General features: G+C 31.7%; 1 protein-coding gene across 1 annotated transcript in view; it reads left to right on the top strand.

The window, feature by feature from the left end:
* LOC148601892 (zinc finger protein rotund-like) overlaps nucleotides 1–12,232 on the top strand; it is a 115,361-nt gene that overhangs the window by 48,579 nt on the left and 54,550 nt on the right. The window contains exon 3 of the mRNA XM_088556618.1: nucleotides 7,106–7,148. Coding sequence (XP_088412744.1) covers nucleotides 7,106–7,148 — 43 coding nt within the window. The remainder of the gene's footprint in view (nucleotides 1–7,105; nucleotides 7,149–12,232) is intronic.

The raw sequence follows: 12,232 nt of genomic DNA on the forward strand, positions 1-12,232 counted from the left end.
ATATGTTTGGTTACCCATTAACCTTAGTCATATGTTTTTATATTCAAATTTTACAACCTTTGTGGTTGTATAAAGCTGCTGATCACTTACAATACATCATCTGCATAACCCCAAGATAGATTTAATGAAACTTTACACATATTTAGAATGTAAATGTCCAGTCAGTAGTGAGAGAGTTTTTTTTTCTAGTAGATTTTGTTTGCTAAGACACACAGCTTTGACATTTGGTTGGTTAGCATTCTCACACAGGTACTTTATTACTTGTATGGACCCTTTTGTACATTTTTCTGGTCAGACTTGATATGTATTTTCTTTAGGTAAATGTACTGTAATACTTTCCCTTAGAAATCCCAACATTGGTTCACTCAGATATCTGTTTGAAATTGTTACATTATCAGTATAATCTTTTCAGAAATTGGCTTTGAAGGATCTGTCATGACTTGTGATTTATGGATAGTTGTTTTGACATGGTAATACTACATTGCAGGTTATTTTGTTGACAATGAAAATTAAGAGATTTTTATGCAAAAAAGGTATACACACATTGTAGTAAAAATTGTCATTTCTAATTGTGGGACGTGAAGTACTTTAGCCCAGAGTAAATAATGTACAGAATTTATTTTGGCTTATTTAGAATGACAGCAAAGGATGTTGAATTTTTCTGTTAGAAAATCCCTGTCTGCATTTTTAATCAGATTTCAGATATCTGTTAGGGTTTTCAAGTTACTATGGGCCAAAGGTGCTTTGCCCAAAACAAACTGAATTTTTATGCAACTGCAAAAAGGGTTAGAGTCACAAATATCCAAAATCTGCCTGATCACAGGTTTGCATCAAGCTTGCTGATAATATATGTACCAGTATATATGTTTTATTGCAAAATACCATTTTATAGTTACAGGGTTTGCTCTGTGTAATGTCAGTTGAAAGCTACAGGGTTTGCTACATGTGACATCAAGTTAAAGTTACAGGGTTTGCTCTATGTAATATGTCAGTTGAAAGCTACAGTGTTTGCTACATGTGACATCAAGTTAAAGTTACAGGGTTTGCTCTATGTAATATGTCAGTTGAAAGCTACAGTGTTTGCTACATGTGACATCAAGTTAAAGTTACAGGGTTTGCTACATGCAAGGTCAAGTTGAAGTTAAAAGGTTTGGTACATGTAAGGTCAAGTTGAAATTACAGGGTTTGTTACATGTTACATCAAGTTAAAGTTACAGGGTTTGCTGCATGTGATGTCAAGTTACAGTTAAGGGAACCGTATATATACACAGTCTTGGGCTGTGTTCCCGATTTTTGGGTTCTGACAATTTTATTTTTAGCTTTTGAAACCACAATTTGATTTTCTATGCAAGCAGAGTGAATGTGCTTTATAATGAGACTATCTTATACTTAGTTTTATCCAAATAGGAACTTTTGATAGCTGAATAAGAGGTCATGAGTTAAGTAGCTACAAAAAGTTGTGATTTTTTTTTTAGAGGTTGGGCTCAATTTTCGGCCTCTAACAACAGCAGAATTAATCAGTAGTGCTTCATTTCACCTGGTTTCTATGGAATAATGATGTCTCTCACCACTCCCGTGATGTCAACCCTATATACTAACCACTTTCGGTTTTAGGCCAATCTGAAGCCAAAAATAGCAAAAAATCCTTTACCTTGTAGAGCATTTTATTAGTTAAAGGAATCAAAAGCAAAGGTCTTTGATGAACACCCTTAATGCAGAACTTTTTCCATCTTTATTTGAACATCATATTTTGTGATATATTGAGTCCAAATCAGTTGTGGTGCTTATAATGTACTGTAAGTGCCTATGCTAAATTGTGTCAAAAACGAAGTTTCACATGCTGCAGTCTTATCATGCTGTGCTCTAGGAAGCTCGTTATTGCCCAAATTTTTTACAGATTTAGTAAAAAGTTTGCAACAAAATGAGCCTGGATCCACCATTGCACTGAGAAAGCTCTAAGCACTGAACCATGCTAATGTAAGATTGATGACTTTTTGTAGAAATTTTGCAGAGGATTGAAATAAAAATGACATTACATAATCACTGAACAAAATGCAAATCACATACACAGTTCAATGCTAGGTCCCTTATTTCAGTTAAAAAAAAATTCTGGCGTCATTGTATAATCATGAATTGTGGTGAAATAGTATAAAAGCTGATGAATGTGCTCGTCTATCAAGTCTATTTTCACACATTTTCAAGAATTTTTTTTTTCTAACTTTAATAGTGTTTATGTAGAAGACATTTTGTCCATACAAACTGAAGGTCTATGATAAAAAAATTGAATTTAAGCATTTCATTTTCTTATCTGTAAATTTTAAGCTGTCTTGACAACTTTTATTTACTGTATGTAAATAAGATTACAATTGTATAACCACTTTTGTAAGAATGGTCTATGCTGCCATTACATTCATGTTATTTTGTGGGGGGGAAGGTATTTTGTCCATAGACAGTTTTACTTCCTGGAAATTATATGTCTTGACAATAACTTAGGTAAGAGTGTAGGAGTCTCTATGACATAGTACAAGTTTTTATACCACAAAAGAAGGATTTATTTTCTTTAAAGGGTCATGACCCTTACAATTTTAGTGTAAGGAACAAAAAAGAGTAAGAAATAAATGTTTTCTTCAACTTTGTGAGTTTCTTATGTATTTTTAAAATTACAAATTTAAAGTTCTTTGACAATTTTCATTTTGGTCAGATGCTGATACCAGTACTTTGCCAATCATTTATGAACAATCTAAATTCAGAGCTGTATCAAGTCCCATCTATTTAGGTTTCAACTTTTGTGGCCATATTAAGCTGGGCCCTGTTAAGCATTTTATATTTTATTAACTATTAGGCAGGATTATCTCATATTTGATGTGAAGCTTTAGTTTGAAGAATCCTGCTCTTTAAACTTTACAAGTGAAGAACCTTATGTATAAACCCTCGAAATACATTGCATTCATTCTCTTCTTTAGAATTCAATGGTTTAAAATGTTTATTGCAATTTTGCTAAAGGCCATGTGAGCTATTGCCATCAATTGGTGGCCATCGTCATCTGTCGTCGTTAACAATTTTTCAAAACTCTTCTCCTCTGAAAACTACTTGACCAATTGGAATTAAACTTGGCATGAATGTTTCTTGGGGTATCCTGCATAGAACTGATGTCGGGATTTTTGATCTGTCGAAAAACATGGCCACCGTTACTAAAAATAGAACATTGGGGTCAGACAATAGTTTTTTCGCATATATCTCCAAAACAGTTAGGTTAAGCCCAATATTGACCAGGTAAAAGTGTTCAGCATGATGAGATTTATCTGTGGCCAAATTTTCATTTTAATCTGTTCAGCCATGTTGGAGTTATTGCCCTTTTTCGATGTTTTTTTGCTGTTTTTAATGTTATTTCTTTAAAAAATCTCTCCTCTGACACTACTTGACCAATTGGAACCAAACTTGGTATGAATGTTCCTTGGGGTATCATGCATAGAACTGGTGTGGGGAATTTTGATCCGTTCAAAAACATGGCCGCCATTAATAAAAATAGAAGATAGGGGCCAGACATTAGTTTTTCGTATATATCTCCAAAACGGTTAGGTTTAGCCCATTCTGAAAGGGGTAAAAGTGTTTAGCATGACAAGATCTATCTGCGGTCAAATTTTCATTTTAATCTATTAAGGTCTCACTAACCACTTCTGGGTCAAATGGCCACCCCCCTATGTAGTACCAAAAACACACTGAACCTAGACATATACATTGTAAGATCATTATTTGTATGTATTATGATTAAAAGTAGTCAAAATGAAGCTGAGAATGTGTACTTTAAAATCATATATGTAATTAACTACAAAAGTGTATGAGTATTGTTTACATGTGTGAGTAATTAGCCTCCATGCTGTCAGTTAGCAGAACAGGTAAAAATGTGGATTTTCGGTATTATTTATTCAAGTAAATTTTGTGAAGAATTTCTACTATCATCGTACCATTAGCATAATGATTTTGGAAGCCTTATTTTCCAAGCTTCACAACGGTACGCAACTTTAAGATGTCATTTGTCCTGGGAATTCACAGTGAGACTTTGAAAATTACTTTTCTAACATGTAAAGTAATGGAAACGTAAGAAGTGGTTAGTGAGACCTAAGCCATGTTGGAGTTATTGCCCTTTTTATCTCACCTGGCCAAAGGCCAAGTGAGCTTATGCCATCACTTGGCGTCGTCATCGTCGTCGTCGTCATCTTGGACAAATATTCAAAAATCTTCTCCTCTGAAACTACTAGGCTGACAGGTTTTAAACTTGGCAGGATTGTTTCCTAGGGTGTTCTGCACAAAATGACTGTTTGGATTTTTGATCCATGAAGAAACATGGCCGCCATTACTAGAAATAGAACATATGGGTCAGATGGCAGTTTTTTGCAAATAACTCAAAAACCATTGCCTTTAGCAAATTTCTGGCAAGATAATATTGTTCAGCATCATGAGATGGACTTATGCCGAAATTTTCAAAATGATTCTTCAACTGATGTAGGAGTTACAGTCCCTGAAACAGTTTTTTTTTTTGCAATATTTTTCTAGTGCCACTTTGAAAATCTTCTCAAAATCCATTGTGAGAATTCAATGAAAGATGGCATATTTGTTCCTTAGGATATCTCACACAAAATGACTTACAATTTTTTATCCATGAAAAAACAGTCTTCGTTACTAAAAATAGAACAAGAGCCTCTGAATTTTTTTAAACAAATATATACACCTTTGAAAATCGTTTCTTATACCATTTACGATCATTCAGTGAAAATAAGCATATTTGTTCGATAGGGTATGTGTTCAAATTGATTTATGTGATTTTTAATCCATGATAAGTTACAGCTGACATTACTAAAAATGAAACATAGGGGTCAGAGGATCTTTCTTTGGCAAATAATTCAAAACCTGTTGCCTTATAAGCATATTGATATTGCATGTAACTCAAAAACTGTTACCTTTTGCAAAAGCTTTGCAGGGATAATATTGTTCAACATCATGAGTCCTATCAATGCTGATATATTAAAAACAATTTGTCTACTGATTTAGGTGTTTTGGCTCCTGAAACAATTCTGAAATTTTTTTTTCCACATGTACAACTTTGAAAATCTTCTCTAAAACCATTTAAGATCATTTTATGAAAATAAGCATATTGGTTCCTAAGTATATTGTGCTATGACATCTGATTTTTAATTCATGAATAGATATGGCTGCCTCTACTAAAAAACTGAACAAACTGGTCGGAAGACATTTTTTTGAAAATAATTAAAAAACTGTTGCCTTTACCAAAACTCGGGTCCAGGTCATAAAAATGCCATTAAAAGCATTTACTACGTTTGACAATTAAGTTAATTTTAACTTAGCCTGCCTCATTCCTCAAGTTTTTGGAATAAGCAAATGGTTAACCAGGTGAGCAATTCAGGCTCTCTTGAGCCTCTAGTTAAAAGTTTTTTGCTATTTTTAATGGTATTTCTTCTCCTCTGATACTGTTTTACCAATTGAAACAAAACTCAGTATAAGTGTTCTTTGGAGTATACTATATAGAATTCAAGAGGGATTTTTTGATTCGTCGAAAAAAACATGGCCACTGTTACTAAAAATAGAACATAGGGGTCAGACAGTGGTTTTTCGCATATATATCCAAAAACGTTAGGTTTAGCCAAATTCTTTCAATAGCTGAAAGGATCCTTATTTTTAGGACTACAAAAGTCTTCAGGCATAAAATTTGTTAGGGGAAAATGACAGGTTTTTTTTTTTTTTACAGTTTTCAGTCAGTGTCTCAAAAACTATGATAGATTTAGACTTTCATTTACTGAAATAATCCTTATGATAAGTCCTACCAAATTTTCCTTGAGTCAAAATTTTTGGACAATTTCTTGTTTAATTTATTGCCCTTGAAAGGCAAAATTCAACCAGGTGGGTGATTCAGGCTCTTGGAAGCCTCTTGTTATGTGTTATCTTTGCTGGCCTTTCCATCTTTTTTTATTCAATAGAAACCAATAAAACATTACTATCCCTAGAAAAACGCTTTTCAGTTGGGAAGCTTCTTAACATGGCTACACTACACACAGTAAATTTAGAAATTATTGTTTCCATTTGTCATTTTAGACTAAAATTTAAAAAAAGAATTTTTTATTATATCGATAAGCACCTCATTTCTTTCATATTTAAAGTAATAAAAACCTGTCATATTTCTGCATTAATACACATAATATGTTTCAAACACTGCATTAAAAAGCAGGATGCTTAACTTTGATTTGCATTTAAACATTCTATTTTATTTTTATTTGTCAATTTCAATGACATGAAATAATTCTATGCTTACATAATAATATCTGTTGATCAGGTTCCAGTTTCACATAAATTACTTCGATTTTAATCAATCAAATTGCTTGAAGTCGAAAATTTCTAATGAAATTTGTTCCAGTATGTATTAATACAGTAAAAGGGGAACAACTCTAATTAGTTTCAATGATGTCAGTGATAGTATAGTACCAGTACCTTCTCTCAGTTTAATATAAACATAATAATTTTAAAGTGTAAGTAGTCAATTATCTTACTCTAGTTAAATTGACTTATTCTGTAGTTAAATTACATGAAGTTAACTTATTCCATAAGTAAATGTTGTGCTGTAGTTGAAGTATGTGTAGTCAGTTATCTTAATCTATAGTTAGTCCATTGTCTTACTCTGTAGTTAAAGTACATTTAGTCCATTGTCTTACTCTGTAGTTAAAGTACATTTAGTCCATTGTCTTACTCTGTAGTTAAAGTACATATAGCCCATTGTCTTACTCTGTAGTTAGTTAAAGTATATTTAGTCCATTGTCTTACTCTGTAGTTAAAGTACATACAGCCTATTGTCTTACTGTGTAGTTAGTTAAAGTACATATAGCCCATTGTCTTACTCTGTAGTTAGTTAAAGTACATTTAGTCCATTGTCTTACTCAGTAGTTAAAGTATATTTAGTCAATTGTCTTACTCTGTAGTTTAAGTACATACAGTCCATTGCCTTACTCAGTAGTTAAAGTACATTTAGTCTATTGTTTTACTCTAATATCAATTCATTTAGTCCATTGCTTACTTTAGAGCCTGTGTCTATTTTCAGGGTTCTCCTGCACCAGATACAGGTCCTACCAACCCAACAGCAGGTAAGTAGACAATTCTCAGTCTAATAGTATACTTCACTTTAATCATCAATGAGAAAATCAAAGTTATTCCTCTTTATATACACTGGTTGTTCCTTGTAATATTTTTTGCTTGATCCAAACCCAAGTTTGATTTTCACCCATCTGTTTAGTCTACAAGCAGTGTTATTCTCAATGAAAAATAAAGAATGGGGTCATGCTTGAATGTGTAGAAAAAAAGGAGATTTTAAATGGATGAAAAATCTAGTATGATCTTGTAAACTTTGACTAAGCAAAAAGAGATACTTTCATTTTAAATTTGAACATAGGTTAAATTTTATGATACTGCCGTTAAAGTTTTACCCTTGTGAAACTCAGAAGGTAATAACATATACTTCATACCTATAATACAATTTGAACAACATTATTGATGAAATGTTATTGTCATTCTGAGCAACAAACCAGAGAGCAAACATAATCTCTTGTCAAAACCTTTATAGGTTGAAACAATATCGTCAGTTTATGCATTATTATAGTCCTAGTAAATTTTTCCTACTAATTGGTGGTGCTGAAAGAAATCTATCATATTTTTGTTGTACTGCAGATGTTTAAGGATTCATATCAATTGTTAGTTTAAGCTCTGATGGACTTGTTACGGTAAGGATGACTGATAAAATAAACCTTAACCCAAGTCAAGATTTCTGACTTCGGATAAAAAAACTATTTAGAAGGCTAGAAGTAGAAAATGTCAGAGGAGCCAGATGTTATTGTTGTTTTTAGAACATGACATTTATATTCTTAAATATTGTCCACAGTAGAAAAGAATATTGCATTAGAATGCAAGACTGGGTAATCCTTTTATTATAGAACTGTACTCATTTTTTTTCAAGGCAGAAAATAAATAAAACAATCAGTTACAGTACTTAATACTAATGGCAGTATATGGCACCAAGAGCCTGACATCCTGCATGTTATATATTTTAAAGTGTTTGTTTTGTCAGGGAAAAAAAGAAAATATTGTTTATGCAGTTTTATTCATTGTTCATTTGTATCCTAGAAAGTTATTATTTGACTTATTATTATTTTTTTTTTAAATTTCTTGACTTCCCTATCAGGTCTTACAGAGATAGATATATTAAGATCTGAAGTTTTATGTTATTTAATTAACAAAACTTCAAATTAAACAATTAATCCAATAACCATTAAACTTCTCTTTTTTTTCACTTTGTGTAATGGTCTTACAATTTTAATAGGGCCTTACGTATTGATGGTAATGAACAGAGTATAATGAATAGATGATAATATAGATTTCTATCTTCAATCAGTCTTATTACTGGTGATTCACCTATTAAGAAAAGAGAAATATTCCCACCACTAAATTTCTTCCTTTTTTTAAATTTCCGCCCCCTTTAATTCTTAACTGTCAGAAAACCACACTTCACGACCCATGGGCAATTAATCATTGTGGGTTTCTAAGTAGGTGATAACTCAAGGCTAAAGTTGTATCCCAGGGCAGATTTGCTACCTATAGCACACCTGTTCTCTAACAAGTTTTCATCAACTGTACAGGTGGAAAAAACCAATGATGCAAAAACGAATCCATAATAAAAAGTCGACTGCGTTATATAACTCACACTTGAATACCTCTCCTTGCAGCCTGTAGACAGGTATTATGTTCAAAAAAGATAAATTTGTCTGTGCATAAAAAATGAGGCAGAATTTGTGCATCACATTAGGCCAGGGAAGAAAAAATAGTAAAATTCAGGTAACTTTTGAAATGGTGTTTCAATGTTGCTCTGCCATAGTAAAAGAAATATTTTTTACCATATGAAAACAGGCTAACGATATAAATCATTTATTTAAAGGTATAATAGGATATACCAACCCCTTACTTTACCACCTGAGCACCTCATACTCCCACAAAAATAATTAAAATAAAAGCCAAAAAAACAAATTTAATTAATCAAATGTTCTATGTACAGAATCAACTTTATATGTTTTTGAACGAGGAAATGAATTTCTGACGATGACATCAGTTTTATACCATCATCTTAAACACTTCTCTTAAAACATTACTTTGACTATGAAAAGAAATCACAGAAATATAACTAAAGAATAACAACACAGAACACTAATGAATACCTGGAAATTGTGGGAGACAGGAGTTACCTAAAACCATATTTGTAACTTTTCACAGTCACTTTTTTAAAGGATTTAAAAATTATCATGTTTTAATACATATTCAGTTTCTAAGGAAAATAAGAGAAGGATCAAAAGAAATATAATCTGTTATAATTTTTAGCCATTGAAAAGCTCAGCTTTGTGAACATTTCTTTCTGCAATTTGAGCCAATTTTACAGTCTTTGAAAATTGTTAAGTTTTATTTTATTTTGTCAAAAATAATGTGGTTTGTATGGTTGGGAAGAGATAATAAAACACTGGCTTGTTTGTTTAACAAAATTGAAATATTTCATTTCTTCAAAGACAACTGAATTTTCTATCGTAGCATAGTGAGGTATTCCTATTAGCTGTGTAAGATAAGAATTTCATGTGCCAATTAGTTTAAAATTAGTTGTTTATATTGGAATTTAGACACAACCTGGCTTCATGTGGTGGTTTTTAATGGATTGTGAGATAGAATTGCTTTCCACATAGAACTTCAGGTTAAGGTCACATTTTTACAAAGATTTTTGACCTTGCTATTCATGATTAAGTCTTAAAACTCTCCTACTTCAGATATGTTGAGCAATGTTCCTCATGTAAATGTGTTCAAGCAAGTCACTCATAGAGAGTTTAGTGAGTCACAAATGATTTCAAATGAGAGTCGCAAGTATAATGCAGTTATGAGTCACCAGTGGTATTAAGTGTTTTACCACTGGTGCAAGTGTTAATAACTGATGATGTAAAGTTTGATTCACCATTATTGTACTGAAGTAGGACAAGTGTCAAGTTTGAACTACTAATTATGTAAAAGTTTTATCAGTAGTGGTGTTTAATTTAAGTCACCTGACCAGTAGTGTCAAGTGTAAGTCAGTTACATTGTCAAAACGCTAAAACTAATATAATGCTGTAAAGTGTCACCAAAATTGTGTTTAGAGATGAGTTTGTTGAGTTACCAAATGGGCAAGTATAAGTCATTGATTGTGTCATGTGTCAGTCACTATAGTGTCAAGTGTGAATCACCACTGAATCAGCCAATAGTGACAATAACCAATAAACATTGGTTTAAAGTGAGTTACCAATATTGACCAGTTTTACAGTGATAGGGGCAAATGTCAATTACCTGTGGTGTCAAGTGGACTTTCTTTTTGAAATATGAGATCAGATACCTGATAATTAGATAAGTTTGTGATTTCCTCCCATTTTAAGTTGTATTATTCAGCTTCAGTAAAGTTAGTTTTTAGATGCAATAGTAGTTTTGATGACTAAATACATTTATGTAACAAAACAGGCAGAAGACAATCAATTATCAACCATTTTTAGCTGTGCATGTCTCCGACTTTACTTCAGTTGTTTTTTTACTTTATCGTGACTTCCATTTTTCATACTCCATCATTTGTCTCCTTCATAAACCAAAATAATGTTTCAGTTATAGCACATTCATAATTTTTTTAATTGAACTTATTACTATTATTTAAGAGCTGAATACAATTTTTATTTTTGTCATGATATGGGGGAAATTTTAATTTCATTTATACTGATATTTTCAATATGTGAGTTACTTAAAATTATAGTATTATTACAATACATTCTAGCTTCTTATAGCTCATTATTGATTGAAGTAGGTAGACCAAGGGTAAGGGACATAACTCTTATAAATTGTTGGAACATTTGTGTAAAGCATTTGACATCAATCTCTTCTAATCATCAAAGTAAGTTTGATTTATTTTCCTCCTATTGAAAATGAAAGCTTGATAAGATTGGAGAAGTTGAATATGATGTATACATATCGCTGATTCAAGAGTTATGTCTCTTACCCCAGGTCTACCTCCTTAAGAGGTAAAAAAGTTACTTTACTTTCAATCTGTCCATTTAATTGTTATTGTTGTGTCAGGAACAGGATCTTATTACCTTTCCTGAAATGCTGTGCTTAAATTATATTTGATCATTCACCATTTTACCCAAATATAAAATGTTTGTCATAATTATCTTACTTTTGGTGTAAGCATGTGACATCTTCATACAGATGTTTGTCAGTCACCTTTAATATCAGTGATGTTTTTGTCCCAAAACAAAGTTGAGAAAATTGAATGACATTATATGTTTTACTTTTTTTCTGCGAAATCAAACAAGGAAAAATATGATTTATGTATTTTAAACATGTGTTTATGAAAAACATGATAGGTCACCATAGATAGCATCAAAAATTGTTTTTAAATGATAAGAATTTACAAATGTTTTTTTTTTTTTTTTTATAAATTAGGTTTATAGTACAGGTCTTGTAGATAGGATAGTGTTAATGGTTCAATACTGCTATAGCTGGTGATAAAGCTAGGTTTTCCCTGTTTGACCTTATGTATAAAGGCATGTTAACAAAATCAAAGTTTCTGTCTTTGTTAATGCAATCAAAGTGTTGAACTTATTTAATAAATCAGACAAATAAAATTTTTTTCCTTGATTTGCAGTTTTAACTGAAAAATTTAGTTCTGTTTTGTTTTTTTTGGAGTATTTTAGTATTGTTTTTGATAAGTCAATATCTACCACAGTCTGTCAGAACTATTGAAATACCTTTAGAACAATTCATGTGGAGATTCTCCTCCATTGATACTGTCTCATGTGGAAGATTTTTACATAGATGCAATTTTTTCATATATAATATGGAAATAACATTGAAAGTAAAAAGAAAAATTATTATGGGCAATTTTGTGTTATATAAAGAAAAAATATTTCAATTGAATCCTTCAAGGAAAGAATATTAAGCATGTCAGTTTGAGCTTGTTAAGTCTTGTTTTCAGGCTTGGTCAGTGCTTTATTGAGGTGTAGACAAAGTGATGCAGATGTAGAGATTTTACAGAAATGGTTGATTTCAGGGAATGGAGTTAGTCTTTCCTTGATTGAGTGACCATTGCCTGATGAAATTTGAAGATTTAAATTTTCAGTCATTTCAT

This window comes from Perna viridis, chromosome 12 (genome assembly GCF_037379345.1).
Source record: "Perna viridis isolate PV_CMFRI_1.1 ecotype Kerala chromosome 12, ASM3737934v1, whole genome shotgun sequence".
Taxonomy (NCBI): domain Eukaryota; kingdom Metazoa; phylum Mollusca; class Bivalvia; order Mytilida; family Mytilidae; genus Perna; species Perna viridis.